Source organism: Neoarius graeffei, chromosome 16 (genome assembly GCF_027579695.1).
Source record: "Neoarius graeffei isolate fNeoGra1 chromosome 16, fNeoGra1.pri, whole genome shotgun sequence".
NCBI classification, from domain to species: domain Eukaryota; kingdom Metazoa; phylum Chordata; class Actinopteri; order Siluriformes; family Ariidae; genus Neoarius; species Neoarius graeffei.
Genome location: NC_083584.1, coordinates 45,059,871 through 45,076,834, shown reverse-complemented (window position 1 = coordinate 45,076,834; position 16,964 = coordinate 45,059,871). Strand labels below are relative to the sequence as shown.

General features: G+C 42.6%; 1 protein-coding gene across 1 annotated transcript in view; it reads left to right on the top strand.

The window, feature by feature from the left end:
• foxk1 (forkhead box K1) overlaps nt 1-16,964 on the top strand; it is a 46,856-nt gene that overhangs the window by 12,651 nt on the left and 17,241 nt on the right. Inside the window, exon 2 of the mRNA XM_060943062.1 lies at nt 6,055-6,252. Within this exon, the coding sequence (XP_060799045.1) occupies nt 6,055-6,252 (198 nt within the window). The remainder of the gene's footprint in view (nt 1-6,054; nt 6,253-16,964) is intronic.

The following is a 16,964-nucleotide window of genomic DNA, read 5'->3' as shown; positions in this document are numbered from 1 at the left end:
GTTAGTAATTACCAGTCATACACAGCGCCTAGTGGCCAGTGTTAGTAATTGCAGTCATACACACCGCCTCGTGGCCAGTGTTAGTAATTACCAGTCATACACACCGCCTCGTGGCCGGTGTTAGTAATTACCAGTCATACACACCGCCTAGTGGCCAGTGTTAGTAATTGCAGTCATACACACCGCCTCGTGGCCAGTGTTAGTAATTACCAGTCATACACACCGCCTAGTGGCCAGTGTTAGTAATTGCAGTCATACACACCGCCTCGTGGCCAGTGTTAGTAATTACCAGTCATACACACCGCCTAGTGGCCGGTGTTAGTAATTACCAGTCATACACACCGCCTCGTGGCCAGTGTTAGTAATTGCCAGTCATACACACCGCCTAGTGGCCAGTGTTAGTAATTGCCAGTCATACACACCGCCTCGTGGCCAGTGTTAGTAATTGCCAGTCATACACACCGCCTAGTGGCCAGTGTTAGTAATTGCCAGTCATACACACCGCCTAGTGGCCAGTGCTAGTCAGTAAAGAAATAAAACAAAAGAGACTGGCTAGGATAAGAAAATTCTACAACCCAGAAACAGATGGGAGCTCCGCTTTTAGGCAGTGCCTAAATCTCTATATTAGCATGCTATATTGTTACATAGAATCAGTGTACACATTTAAATTAAATTCAGTCAGGTCTTTTTTTTTCTTTTCTTTTCAGTACAGGTGATGAACAATTTCTGAAATTCTCAAACCAGCCTCTCTTGCACTAAAAACCATGCTACGGTCAAAATCAGCTGAGATTATTTCCGCATTTTGATGTGAACAATAACTGAAGCACTTGACCTGTATCTGTATGATTTTGTACATTGCACCTCTGGCACATGATTGGCTGCGTAAATAATTGCCTGAGTGAACAGATGCACACTTTTTTTTTTTCTTTTTTTTTTAAATAAAATGGGTGATTAGTGTCCATGTAAGAGAGTTACACAACACACAGTTCTGTTGTGTGCAAAAACGACATTTTTCAGCTGAGAAAAATCAAATGATCGGAGACTAGATTACAATGGAGATGAGGCTCAGAAGCATTGCTTTATTCATTGTAGCAAAAGCTCAATAGCAGCCGTCTTGAATAATCACATTCTGATAAAATACTTTATCGCTCTGTACAAGCATCACACCTACAGGAGGTCGGAAAAGTAGGAGGTGCTCAAAGTTCAAGGCAGAATTGGATTATTAGTTTTTGTCTGATTTTGTGTGTACTTTAATAGTGCACTCTTTCAGTAAGCAGTTTCTGTAGAAATAGTACAGTATTAAGTGTGATTTGCACAGTGCACAACTGGTAACTATAAGCTTCCATTACGTGTTAGTAGTGTTGTAGTCAAGACCATCTAAACTGAGACCAAGTCATGACCGAGACCAAGACGGGTTCAGATCAAGCCAAGACCCAAAACTAAGGCAGGGCGAGACCGAGTCAAGACCAGAACCAGACCAGGGTGTGTAAGGGAGGGTGGGGAGGAGTGGCGGCTGTTAACAGGAAGAAAAATTTCGAATTAGCAGTGAATCACGTTATTGTTTGCATTTGAAGCAGGAAGCTTTACATCCAATCACAGAAACGATGTTAACAAATAAATCAGATGGTGCATCAGCAATTTAGTGAAATCCTCACAGATGTGGCCTTGAAATAAAATCCTGAGTCTTTGTCCGAGACTGAGACAAGACTGAGTAAAAATGCGGTCGATTCCGAGACGAGACAGAGATCTTCTTCAAAAAGTGGTCTTGAGACTGGTCTCGAGTACGACAACACTACCTGTTAGCCTCACCACGTTAAAACAAATGAGGCGTCTTTTGGACTTGAACTATGTTGGAGGGATGCCTCATCATTTCAAAGCAGCTGGACCACAAAACAAAAAACCCTGGGCATGTATTTCATCCAACAAATCAGAGATTGCTAATAAGTGCAATTTCCTGGACTGTTTACACCTTTATGATCAGATTTCACACTTTAAGAGACTTCAATCACTTTCTGAATTACTCTCAGTAACGTCCATGTACCTGGAGTCATTTAGGAAAGATTCAGGACACCAGAAGCATGCTGGCACATGATCGTGCTTTTATATGTGGTTTTATTTAGTTAATTGAAATCCATTCATGGATATAAAATGGAACTGCACAAAGCTTCAGATTTTGACTCAGAAGTGTGTGATCTGTACGACTATATCCAAGTTTGGCTGTCTTTAGCCTGTGTAGAATTAAATGTCTTGATTTCTACGTTCCAAAGCTGCTGCACTGGCCATAAATGAAACTCGAGGCAGCGCTAGTTCAGTGGTTCCTCTCTGGTTTCTGAGCAGTAGAACTTGTGTATAACGTCAAACTGAGTATTGTAATTATATTGTTACGTGTGTAAGGCATAATGACAGGGCTACAGAGTACAAACACAAACACTTTCTTTGTATCACGTGCATGTGTGTGACTAAAGACGGTCAGGGAAATGTTCTCTGGAACACACTGGCTTCTGCTGTGTAACTAGAGATGCTTTATTTGACAGTCCACTACTATCGAATGGCATCAATCTCGCTTCATTTTCTGCAAACTGATTTCAGCAAAAATAAAATTGACATAATTTACCTCTTAAATGTGAACTGCGAGTTGGCCTAGTGGTTAGTGTGTCCACCTCTCGATTGGGAGATCGCGAGTTCTACTCATGGCCGGGTCCTACCAAAGACCATCATAAAAATGGTACCTACTGCCGTCTGGCAAGGCACGCTGCAATACAGATGCGAGTGGGGAGTCAAACTCTCATGGTTACTAGAGGACTAGCCCCCCACTGTAATCATAGCTATGTAATAGACAAGAGGCCGAGGGCTACAGAAACGGAGATTGGCGCCGCCCTATGCACCACATGGCGTGGGAAGGACTTTGATTGATTTGATTTGACCTCTTAAATAGTTTGGTAACTGTTTGATCTAATTTGAGTTTGTTTATTTATTTCAAGATAAATGTAAGGGAAGGTTATAGCTACCATGTTGATTTGGTACACTTTGCATGTATAAGGGTGTCTGTCCACATAATGTTCCTCGCTAGCAGAAACGCACTGGCTTCATTAAAAAAAAAATCAATACGGCACATGGGTTTTGTTCCTATACAGCAATATCTTTACAACGTATCACCGTTCTAACTACCACTGTATGCTAGATGAACATTGCCCATTTGTTATTATATATTTGTTGGGCTACTATTTGTTAGACGTTATTTTGATGGACACAGCCAGAGCAAGCTTCTTCTCCATTTTCTTGGTTACCAAGGTGACCGGTCCCGCCTCAGTTACCCCTTTTCCACCAAATCAGTTCCAGGGCTGGTTCGGGGCTGGTGCTGGTTCACAACTCGTTCAACTTGTGAGCCAGCTGAGAACCAGTTTGCTTTTCCATAGCTCGCGGTGCTAAGGGAAGCCACGTCATTACGTCGTTGTATACGTCATTACGTCGTTGTATGCGTCAGTTACGTCGCTATGTTTGCATAAACCTTGGCACGAATATTGAAGCAAAAACAACACGGAAGCAGCAGCAACAACAACAATAATAATAATAATAATAATAATAATGGATGACTTCGCGTTTGTACAGCTGCTGCTTCTCGTCGCTTAAGGCGATCTTTCGCAGTCTTGTTATTGTTGTTGGTCTTAACAAGTCAGTAACGACATTGGCACCTTTCTGAAAAGTTCAGAGATTTTCAACTCGGAGCAGCTGCACAAAAATGGCCAAGTGCTGTGCTCTCTCCTCATTGGGAACAAGAGCTCAGGGAAAAAAATCGCTATGTGGAGACACACCCTAATAAGGGTGTCTGAAATGTCTCCGGTATACTGTATTATGCTACTTAAAGACATTTCTACAATGCATGATACGCATCACGACACAATATGCAGGTTTGCCAGCAAAACAGTGGTGTTGCAATATTTTTTCTTTCTTTTTTTTTTTTAAGAGTTGACACTTTTTTAGTTAATGTCTGCTAAACTAATTATTGAACACTGAAAAGGAGGAAAAATACATTCTGTAAAAATGTTAATGATTCAAAATTTTAGAAAATCTTTTTCAAGAACCCAAACAGCACAAAACTTTGAAACTTTATTTAATCGGCTGCTTCCAATCATTTTCTAACTTTCCCCCCCAATTAAAAACGCGCATAAAACATCATAAAAAGACATCATGGCATCTGTGTAAAATTGTATTGCGACATTTATCACAATATTGCTGTTATGTTCTCATACTGCCAAGGTGTCTGAATAATCAGACCTTAAAACACATCACATTGTACTTAACACAACTGTCTATGAAAATGCAGAAAAATGGATCGCACAGCTGAAACAACAACCATTTTGACGCTGGAGTTATTTTCTTCTTAAGCACGTAGTTTTGATATCGTTCCACACAAGCATCAGTCTTATAGGAGTGGCCCAAAGTTTGAAAGACGTATTGGATGTTAGAAGAGGTTTACAATCACTGGTCACTTTAAAAGGAACTTGTTCTTGGCTGCAGGAGTGGAACCCAATGTGGTCTTCTGCTTTTGCATGCTGAGATGCTTTTCTGCTCACCACGGTGGTAAAGAGTGATTATATGAGTTGCTACTGTATATCCTTCCTGGCAGCTCAAACCAATCTGGCCGTTTTCCTCTGACCTCTCTTATCAACAAGGCGTTTGTTTCCACCCACAGAATTGTTGCTCATTCAGTGTTTTTTGTTTTTCGCACCATTCTGTGTAAACTCTAGAGACTGTTGTGTGTGAAAAGCCCAGGAGATCAGCAGTTTCTGAGATACTCAAACCAGTCCATCTGGCTCAAACCAACACCCATGCTACAGTGAAAGTCACACTTTGAGATCACAATTTGTCCCGTTCTGATGTTTGAAGTGAACATTAACTGAAGCTCTTGATTTGTATCTGCATGATTTTACGCATTGTGCTGCTGTCAAGGGATCGGCTGATTAGAGAACCGCATCAAACAGCAGGTGGATGGGTGTTCCTAATAAAGTGGCCAGGGAGTGTACATCAAGTATATATTTCTCAGATATTCTATGAGAGATGTATATATTTCTGGTCATTACAGACTTGGCCACTGCTTAGCATCATTTACCCATGGACAGGACACCAAGCCATTAGGAACTTCTACAGTTATAGCAATTGAAAGTGTTAGTTTAGCTGAAAACATTCCCTGTCTTTTAGTGCTAATCCATAATAATGGATTTGAATTGATGAAATCAAAAATTAATCACAATTATTACCAGGATCAATCCATCCATTATCTATAACCACTTATCCTGTACAGGGTCGCGGGCAAGCTGGAGCCTATCCCAGCTGACTATAGGTGAGAGGCGGGGTACACCCTGGACAAGTCTCCAGATCATCGCAGGGCTGATACATAGAGACAAACAAGGATCACATTCACACCTACGGTCAATTTAGAGCCACCAATTAACCTAACCTGCATGTCTTTGGACTGTGGGGGAAACCGGAGCACCCGGAGGAAACCCACGCGGACACGGGGAGAACATGCAAACTCCACACAGAAAGGCCCTCGCCGACTGCTGGGCTTGAACCCAGAACTTTCTTGCTGTGAGGCAACAGTGCTAACCACTACACCACCGTGCCACCTAGTACTAGGATCTTAGTTTTTCTAGCTGTAATTGCGTTGTTTCGACAGCAAAGGGCACAATAATGTACAGTATCGGGAATACATACGACTTCACCTGAGGTGGAAGTAACACAGCTCTACCGCTGTCAAAGCAAACAAATAAACAGGTCTAAAATGGGAAAGTTGTGTGATTAGCTGTACAGAAATCAGAGCTCTCTTTTTACAGACTGCTGAAAAGAGAAGCAAATGGAGGAAGTATAAATGTTCAAAAAATGATTAAAAATGGTCTATTTTTGTTCTTACTTTTTTTTCCACTTTTAATAAATAAAAGGAATGTTTTAGTTAATAGGCGATAATGTTTTACTCCGACCTTTACAAATATGGGTAAATAATAAGAGTTGGTTATTAAGAAAATGAAACAAAAGGTGTGTTTTCTGTCCCACCAGGTGCACGTTTCGTTTTCCCAGCACGGTGATAAAGATCCAGTTTACTGCACTGTACCACAAAGGGGCACTGAAGGAAGAGTCGCCTGTGTCCCCGGTGAGACCCCTGTACCCGCAGATCTCGCCACTGAAAATCACCATTCCTGAAAACGACTTCAAAAGCATGAGTCCCCCCCTGCCTTCACCCACAGGAACCATCAGGTACAGCTGAACTGGAACATTTAAGCAGCACGAGGCTCCATGTGTACTGGTTAACTTAGTGTTCGCAATAAACCTGTGATCTCTTAATGTTTTCCTAAAGCAAAGGCTGAGGAAACCTTAGACTGCATGTAAACAGTGCTGTATGAACATAATACAGATTTGGAAAACAGTCCAAAATCACCAAGTCTTAGCAGAAAGTCCATTTTAGTAAAGCAGCATGGAAATATTTTTGTTTCGGTGACTTTATAATCTTGCCTTCACTGTCGTGTTGTGTTAGGAGCCAGTTGAACCAGCACGGTGATGAATACAGCCAGCCTGCATTAATACAGTTCTAGTCAAGCATTTGGGGACACCTCCTTATTCCAGGATTTTTAAATTTATATTCATTAAAAGTTATTTCATGTCTTAAAGTAATGATGGCTGTTGTTTCTCTTTACTTAGTTGAGCGGTTATTGACATAATATGGATTACTACAGTTGTGGAATAGGGCTATTTATTGTTTATTATCCCCTGCCCAAGTGAAAGTTTGGGTCGCTAAAATGTTTTTGTACTGACTCGATAATGTAGAAGTCATAAAATAGAAATTGATAAAGTTTGTATGGAAAAAAAAGGTGTGGAAGACTTTTGCATAGTACTGTATATCATAAACACTTGACTACCAGACAAAGAAATGCGTATCTTTGTTTACATAGGATAGATGGGATTTTATCTAGCGCTTATTTTTATCCCCCGCCCAAACGAAGTTTGGATATAGAAACGGGTTCTGTCCGTCCGGTCACATTTTGGTTTCCAGGCCATATCTTTAAAACTACTGAAGCTATATAAATGAAACTTTGTATACATATCCAACAACATGTGAACTGGTGCCTTTTGCTATTTTGGATTTTTGGAAAAAAGAAAAAAGTATTTTTCAGATTTTTACATGAATTGATTTTGACTTGGTTTCTAAGACCAGTGTTTGTTTCCGGAGCATATATCCAAAACTATTCATGATACGAATTTGAAACTTGGTATACATGTTAACAAGGTGATGTAGATGTGCCATTTCATACTAAGAAATTCAAATTTTTCATGTTTCCATGGAAACAATTTCAGACTTAGTCTCTCAGGTTAGTCTTAGGGGTAGGTTTTGTTTCCGGAGCAGAACTTGAAAACTATGAGTGGTATGGTCTTGAAAGTTGGTATATATGTGTTGATTAAGTAATGTATATGTGCCTTTTGGTACTAAGAAATGTGAGAGATTTTAATTTTTAGCTCACCTGGACCAAAGGTCCGGTGGGTTTATGCCATGGGCTGCTGAGGTCAGTGTAAAGAGGTAGGGTTGGTTTCCTGCAGCAGAACTTGAAAAATGTGACAAATAATATCTCGAAACTTGGTATATAGTTGGTACTGTATATAGGGCGGGGGATATAGATGACTCTGTCGTCTTGTTATTATTTACTGTTTGATCTCAAACGCATTAAGAAGGCAAGAAACTCGTCCACTAATTAACTTTTGACGAGGCACAGCTGTTAATTGAAAAGCGTTCCAGGTGATGACCTCGTGAAGCTGGTTAAAATAATGCTAATAGTGTGCAAAGCGTCGTCAAGGTAAACGCTGGATACTTTGAAGAATCTAAAATAGGAAACTTTTTGTTTCACACTTTTTTGTTTGCCACATAATCCCATATATGTTCTGTATGTTATTCCATAGTTTTGATGTCTTCAGTATTGTTTTATAATATATAAAATACAGAAGAACCTATGAAGGAATCGAGTAGGGGTGTACAAACTTTTGACTGCTACTGTACATGACTGGACAGAGTTTAAATTAGCTTGCTTAATTAAAATATGTGAAATATATCCAACAGAACGCTACAAGTGAGATTAGAATGACGCTGAGGAGAAAAGCACTTATCACTCTTTTTAATATTTAGAGGTAATAATGGTTTCTGTGGGCAGCACAGTGGTGTAGTGGTTAGCACTGTCGCCTCACAGCAAGAAGGTTCTGGGTTCGAGCCCAGTGGCTGATGGCGGCCTTTCTGTGTGGAGTTTGCATGTTCTCTCCGGGTGCTCCGGTTTCCCCCACAGTCCAAAGACATGCAGGTTAGGCTAATTGGAGGCTCTAAATTGACCGTAGGTGTGAATGTGAGTGTGAATGGTTGTTTGTCTCTATGTGCCAGCCCTGCGATAACCTAGCAACTTGTCCAGGGCGTACCCCGCCTCTCACCCATAGTCAGCTGGGATAGGCTTCAGCCCACCCGCGACCCTGTACAGGATAAGCAGTTATGGATAATGGGATGGATGGAATGTTTTCTGTAAGTAGATTTGGTTAGAAACGTGAGGTAGGCGGGGCATCTGGTTGCCTGCCGGGTTAATTGTTCAGATCAAAGTCAAATATTGACTTGGCTTCATTTATTCATATTTGTTAATGTTGTAGAAACATTTCCTTATTTCTGAAGGCGTCTTTGCATGTGCATAAGACTTTTACACAGTATTGTATTTGCCATTAATCCGCAAATGAGGAAAACATGAAATGGAAATGATTTGTCAAAGAGAGAAAGAAAGAATCCCGTCGGAAAGTTCAGTGAAGGTGTGCGTCGTATCAAACTGATATACTGTACAAAGGCCAGGGTTCAGCACTACAGTAATAAATTATTAAATGATGACGCAGCAAAGTGTATTTGATTTAATGCTGATGAAACGGTTTTTATTTTATTTTTTATTAGCGTTTAGAATGTTCAAGAATCAGTTTTGGATTTGTTCCTTGAATCCAAAACAATCTGAGAGTCTGCTGTTAGGCTTCACTTGCTCAGCAGGGAATGTATTTTGGTTTCTCCAAACACATTCCCAGTGTTTCATTCAGCCTGCTCATGCAGAAGGGAAGTCGGCCCCTGGCGGCCCCTCTACATCTCTGCACCACGTGTGACCATGACTCTGTGTGTATGTGTGTATGTGTGTGTGTGTGTGCACGCACATGCCATATATGGCGTGTACAGAGCTCTGAGCGCTGTGATTGGTGGAACACCAAATGTTGTGGTGGTTTCTTTTTTTTTTCCTTCAGCGACGGATAGTTTCCTTTTTCCGAGGGCTCCTACTAGCCTACCCCATCCCCCCTTTCTTAGTCGGCCCCTACACCCAAAACAAACAGCATGCGTGCTCACTATGCTTCCTGATTTCTCATCCACCCTCCTCTAGCTAGAGCAAAGTTTTTTTTTTTGTTGTTTTTTTTTCAGCCAGTCTGACAAGTTTTCCACTGCTGAGCATGTGGGTTTTTGTTAGTGTGCTGTTTTTCTGCAACAGTTGAGCCAGTAGGGATTTCAAGTTTTGCAAGGATAGATGGGATACATCATAAACCCACTCTCTGCTGGACAAAACAGTAAATGGAGTTTTGAATCCTGCGCATTTTGGAAGTTTTTCCTGAACAGCATGAGCTGGTTTAAATAGAGTCACTGAATTCTGGGCTCTTTATTTAAGTGGGTGGTTTTTTTTTTTGGACATTTCCATCAAATATGAGCTTAAGTGCAAGTTGTGGATGATCGTTTCTGGAATGGAGTGCTGTTTTGTTTAGAAGAGTGATTTTGTTCTGTTCAATGAGTTAATAATTAAGCCATTAAAGAGGTAAATCATTACTCAAGATAACATTTTAGAATTCTGACCGAGGTGTTGAACCTTACCTCCTCCTACCCATTAAAATCACCTCCGTGCAGCATCAGGAATTTTGTTAGAAGCTCGACGCCATTATTGAGAGCCAGCTGTTCCAGTTGTTAAGGTGGAGATGCAATAAACTGGTTGGGGGGGGGAGAGATATATGATTCTTAGGCCCTGTTTACATTATTTCGAATCAGCGGATCATCAGATTAACGTTTTTAAAACGATTCGCGTGCACACAGCAACGCCAATACACGGATACGCTAATCACATGACTAATTAGACGGCACGTCACATGATCCCAGTGCATATCGGGCATGCGCAAGTCACTCACCACTTGCAAGTGGAAGGATGGCAAGCGAACACCTTCTCCAGCAGATAAACACACCTGGCTGTGATGTTCATGTTCTCACTGAGTTTAAGCGCCTGAAGGAGGTTGAAATGTGTAAATAAACCTCAGTGCGGCTCAGCGCTTCCTCCTGCGCTCCAAATCACTCCGCCCTGAACAGCGAGTGCCCTCTGGAGGGTGCGCACTCCGGCCCTGCGCAGCTCACAGAGCGCGCGAGTGAAGCGCACGAGCAGTGATTCGGGACTGAGCCGCTGTGTGTGAGATCCCAACGCCAGCGAATCAGGAAGGTGGATGTCACAGTGACGTTGTCCAATGACGACGTCAGCTAGAGCTCAGCACAGCGTATCCGCGTATCCTCAATGTTTACACAGCAACGGTTCAAATACGAACTGGGTTGAATACGTCGGCCCTGGCGGATTCGCGTTTCCCGGCGTTTTAATGTGAATGGACAGTGCATCCGCGAAGAAAACGAGACAGATACGGTCTAATGTAAACTTGGCCTTAGGTACGTTTCTCTTAAATATCTCTCTTTTGCACTTTTCCACAAGGCTTATCCATACAGTTGAATAGGCTGAATTCTCACATCTGATTGGTCAGAAGGTGTGCGTTACTTTTGTTTCACGTCACAGCTTAGAAAGTAGTTCCAGCTGTAACGTGGCCCATGGTTAATATTAATGCTCTCCGTGTAATATGTTATTGTTTCTACAGTAATGGCTCTTTACGGCAGACGTGCCATATAATCTTAGGCTAATAATAAATAGGCTAAAAAGACTTTAGCAGAGGTGGAAAAAAATGATGTAATCATTAATGTGGTGACGGTTTTGTCAGGAGACATTTATTTACCGTTTATGAAAGGAGTCGTGTGTTTGCACTTGAGTTTGTACATTATAGTTTCTTGGTCAAATGACAAGCTGCATTTTGTTTGTTTGTTTTTAGAGCGAGAGAGGGAGATGGAGGACGAGATGCCATTAAGCGAACGATTGTTTATCGTTGCTGTAATATAAGTGAGAATAGAAACTAACTTGTCTCTTGGACGTTCCACAACATTAAATCTTAACGGGAAACCATTAAAATGTGCAACGTGTCATTGATTGATTCTCATCTCATTATCTGTAGCCGCTTTATCCTGTTCTACAGGGTCGCAGGCAAGCTGGAGCCTATCCCAGCTGACTACGGGCGAAAGGCGGGGTACACCCTGGACAAGTCGCCAGGTCATCACAGGGCTGACACATAGACACAGACAACCATTCACACTCACATTCACACCTACGGTCAATTTAGAGTCACCAGTTAACCTAACCTGCATGTCTTTGGACTGTGGGGGAAACCGGAGCACCCGGAGGAAACCCACGCAGACACGGGGAGAACATGCAAACTCCACACAGAAAGGCCCTCGCCGGCCACAGGGCTCGAACCCGGACCTTCTTGCTGTGAGGCAACAGCGCTAACCACTACACCACCGTGCCGCCCTCATTGATTGATTGATTAATAAATTAAATATTATAATTGTTGCCAAGCCTCTGTGGTATAAGTGAAATAAAGCCCAGTGCACACTGTTGATTTCTTGTCGCAAGCGTATTGTGATTTTTGGACGCAAGTTTCCCCTCTCGGGTAGCTGCGTGTGCGCGTTATCTGCGACCAGTGGGTGATTTTGGGAGGGGGATGCAAGTCACATGGAAATCACGTGACTACTTCGCGGGCGTGGATTGGCTTAGCCTTTGGAGGTGGTTGTGTCATTTATCGCAGACACGCACACATGGCGATATCTCTGCAACAAGTCAGTGACTGGCGATTTTAAAAAAAAATTGTCGCAGAATATCCAGCATGTTTGATACCTGCGATCTCTTGCAAGCAACAAAAAAAAAAAGTCACCCTTGTGCACCAGGCTTAATATGCTCCAGACTGTGCAACTATACAGAAATAATTCATTTCTGCTTCGCGTTGTGCTCCATCACACCACCCTGGTGTGGATCATTTTCATGTAACTGCACAGTCTCTGTTGTTATTCCTTATGTAACCTAGAGTACCAAAATTGAATCATAACACGCATCCTAGATTTGTTTCAGACCCCTATTCCTAGATAACACAGGACAGGATGTTAAACATTGATATAGATTATTTTTTTTCCCTTGCATAGCATGGAGATATGATGAAAACATGAATAGTCTTTGAACAGCGACATTCCTTCTGACTGCTCTAATGAATACATTCATGCGTGTTTTCATTAAGGATGAAAATCGTTATTATGTAGCGAGCCGACCGTGATGTGATATTAGATTAGTGATATTAGGTGATGTTAGATGGAAAGACTAAAAGCTTATATTTAAGGAATATCGCACGGATGGTGGGCGGCACGGTGGTGTAGTGGTTAGCGCTGTCGCCTCACAGCAAGAAGGTCTGGGTTCGAGCCCCGTGGCCGGCGAGGGCCTTTCTGTGTGGAGTTTGCATTAGAGGTCCGCGCGGGACAGAATTTTCAGGCCCGCTCCCGCATTGTGCAGTCCCGCTCCCGCAAAGAATTATGATTTTCAGTCCCGCTTCCGCCCGCGCCTGCCATATTTTGTCCCGCTCCCGCCCGCAAATCCCGTATGATGCAGACGTTCGCGTTATTTCTCAGGAAAGTTCTTGTCATTGTCTTGGGGAATTAAACATGCTGAGCTTAGCTGAGCTCTCCACTGACCGATCCTTCACGTAGCGCACGTAGCGAGGGTGCGCGTTGCCAGGTGGCATGCGCAACTGAGGCTTTACAGAGATACCCATTGTGAGCTTCACTAGAGGAGCTCTGCTGTTCTGCCATGATCGGAGATCTCAAACACGGAAGAGCGGAAAGGAATCGGAAACGTACGCAAGATTAGACCACATCCGCAAATTTAGGCATCTTAAAATGTTTTTATTAATGCCAAATAAAATATCCAGCACAAATTATATATAATAGACATAAATTTAATAATTTATAAATTTTATTTTAAAACGTTTTTAGTTAGCGGGACGGCAGCTTATCACCTCTCCCGCCCGCTCCCGCATTGTGCACTCCCCCTCCCGTCCGCGGCCGCAATGAGCTTTCAAAATTTGTCCCGCGCCGCACTGCTTTGCGTCGGGTCCCGCGGGACTCCCACGGGAGTGCAGGGCTCTAGTTTGCATGTTCTCCCCGTGTCCGCGTGGGTTTCCTCCGGGTGCTCTGGTTTCCCCCATAGTCCAAAGACATGCAGGTTAGGTTAACTGGTGACTCTAAATTGACCGTAGGTGTGAATGTGAGTGTGAATGGTTGTCTGTGTCTATGTGTCAGCCCTGTGATGATCTGGCGACTTGTCCAGGGTGTACCCCGCCTTTCGCCCGTAGTCAGCTGGGATAGGCTCCAGCTTGCCTGCGACCCTGTAGAACAGGATAAAGCGGCTACAGATAATGAGATGAGATCGCACAGATGTAGTCACGCTTCCGATTTCGACTTGGGCGAATGCTGTAGCTATTCACAGCCGTGCCGATGTTCAATAGAACCGCACTCCGACCTATAAACAAGAAAATCAATCAATCAATTAAGTAATTAATTAATGTGGCCAAAGGCTCTGTTCATTTTTGACCCGCTAGGGGAAATGCATACCACAGAAGCTACACTCACAGCTAGCTGGCTTGCTAGATAACACTGATTTTTGTACATTCCTGTTAAAGCTGAAGCCGGTAAAATTAGTATCCCTTCTTTCTTTTCATCTTTTCATGTTTTAAAGTGAAAACCTTTATTTTATGTCGCGAATACAGATGATTGGACTGATGGACACCGTGAAAGGTCCCTGTGGGGTTATCAGAAATATAAGCACTCTTAGAATGTGGCTTGATCAATCAAATTAGTGGACCAGAACTAACTGTTTTTATCATTTTTATTTCAGGTGTTTCGGCTCTGTAAAGGCCTCTGCATGCTTTTGCGACAAGGCTTTCGCAGATATCTTTTCGCAGACAGTTGTAATTTATCGTTGAGCGGGGAGTAATAGGCGTGCGCGATGTTATTCACCGCCACAACGCAAGGGGGCGCGAAGTCGCGAAATTGCTAGGAGTAGTTGGTGGGTGTGGTTAGTGGAGTGTTTATCCTCCGGTTACTTATAATGACTAGAACTGGAGTCGTATAGATGTACGTACTTCCTCGATCAACTGCTCTTCGTGCTGCTCCATCTTCGCTCGTGTTTTTAAAAATGGCGGTCGTGAAAACAAACCAAACCGGGAAAGTAGGGAAGCAGAAGTGCATGTACAGCGGATGTAGAGTGGACCAATCGGAGCCCTCTTGTCTGCGACGCTGTCTGCGAGGCTTCTGCGGTGGTCACAATTTTTGGGAGGTGCGCGCAGAGCGTCTGCGAAGGGGGGGGGCTTCGCAGACGCCATCTGCGACGCCATCTGCGAGGACTGGGTTGTCAGCATAAATTGGCCTTAAGGCCCGACTGGGTTCATGCGGTGTTTCATACCAAATGTTCTAAACAGAAAAGTTGTAGCCCTTTCCTCCAAACCAAAAAGTACTAAACTTCTGTCATGTGTGGGGTGTTTGTGTAATCTGTACATTTGATTTGGCAATATGTGCCTAGTCTGTCTACTTTTAGTTTGTCCTCCAAAGACAGACAAAAATAATGATGAGAGTAACCAGTCCATCTCCTCGACGTTCATCAAAATCAAATCTAGTCTAGTACGCCTCGGACATGAGTGTAACTGATGGGCTGTATGATTCTGCAGTCTGAGTAAAGAAGAAATCAGCCCCGACCTTGCTTCTCCGTTTATTTTTCTTACAACCGTTGGTGGCGCTGTTGTGCATGATCCAACAGAAGTTCAGGCTAGCCCCGCTAGGACAGTTCTACCAGCCGCCCCGGCTGATGAAAAGGTGCCTAAAGATGGCTAAATCACTTTTAATTATGAAGTGGCTACATATTGCAACCTCTCCTGTGAATGTCCCGTATGTGAATCGGACCGAATGGTGGAGGTGCTGTTCAGAGTTGTCAGCATGATCTCTGGTTTGGTGTGGTGCTGTTTTATTGTATGTATACAGGTTTTTTTTTTTGGACCGGATATCTGCTAGTGGTACGCATGCTCAAGGATGAGTGTTAATCAGCTGTAAAGGGGTGGGTTTTTTTTTTTTTTTGCCCAGAATGCTTTTGAGGGTTGTTATTGGGTCCAGTTGTTTATGAAAGGACTGCTTCAAACCTGGACTTCAACCCCACAGGCTGGCTGGGCCCTCTTCTGTTAGACAAAGGCTTTCTTCCCTACCGAGCGCTTTACTCTCCACCCACATCACGGCAGCAGAACAACAACTCTGACCCTGCTCTGCTTCTTCTGGCAGCGTGCTACACTCAGGACATACGGCAGCAGTAAAAATAACGCATGTGTGTGCCTGTGTGTGGCGTCGGGAGGTGGGGGTGCATGCCTTCGTGTCTAATATAACAGCAATGCAACAGAATCTGTCAAACATCGAGGAGATGATGTGATCTGTTAACTAGCACAGAGACAGGCTGTAACCAATGTCCCTGGGAATATCGTATAAGGGGTTGAGGTGGATTATTCCTCTGAGGCACTGCTACCTAAATGGGATATGTACATATCCTATAACACAAAGAGCACGCCTGTACGATCACTGAATTGCTAAAATGTTGACAGTAAACAGCCTGGAGGTAGAATCTGGTAGGGTGTGTGCAAACTCCTCTGTACTCCAGAGCCTAGATGAAAATCACAACCACTTGGAGAATGTTGTTCCAGGAAACCACGTTTGTTTACAATGTCATTTTTGAACGTCCCAGAGCCATCTGCTGGCCGTTTGGGTGCTTTTTTGATTTTTATTTTTTTAATTCGAGTGACAACAGAGAAAAGATGAGATAAATGATTAGCTCTGGCATGTTTGGTGTGTGTGTTGATGGAAAGTATGAGTGCAAGTATAATACAAAAGAACACTTTTTATTTATTTATTTTTTATTTAATATAAATCCAGTGTGTACAGTTGACATACAGGGAAATGAATGTCATGGTGTAGCCACTTCAGATTTCTGCACATAATGTCTTTTGACTTTGTATTTCAAAAAGACCAGACATAATGACAAATTTAACCTATTTTTAATATTTTAATCATGAGAATGCGCACACCAGATGATTCAGTCAAGATGCAGGACCTCACACTTGGTGATTTATACAAGACGAATTCAGAGTGGAGATTCCAGGGACTTGGGATCTCACAGAAACTAACGTAATCAAACGTGCAGTACAAACCGACGGACCTGCGTCATTAGCTGGGTGTGTGTGAGCTATGTTTTCTGCAGTTTTGCACCGAAAAACAAACTAAGAGGGAAAAAAAAAAAAAAAACGTGCATGAACTAATGGCTGAGAAGTTTGGAGACCCGGAAGGGAATTTTTTTTTGGGTGGGGGGGGGAGTGATTTTGTAGTTTTCCAGTCCCACAAAATATACATCTCTACAAGTATGTCCCTTCTGGGGCTCCGTAGAGAGGAATCATTTTGCAGCTGCAGGTGAGTTAGTGCACGCTACTGCTACAGTCTTTGTTATTTGTACACAGGTGGAGGAGAGTTTGAAACCTGTAATCATTAGAATGGTGTGTGTGTGTAGTAAATATACAGTTTTTTTTTCTTTTGTGCGTGTATAATTAACGTATATTATACACACTTTACATTTATAGTGCGTAGGCTACATAAATACATGATTGCCTGCGCATCACAAAGATTAACTATAAAACAATATCTACTTATTAAAAATATACAATAA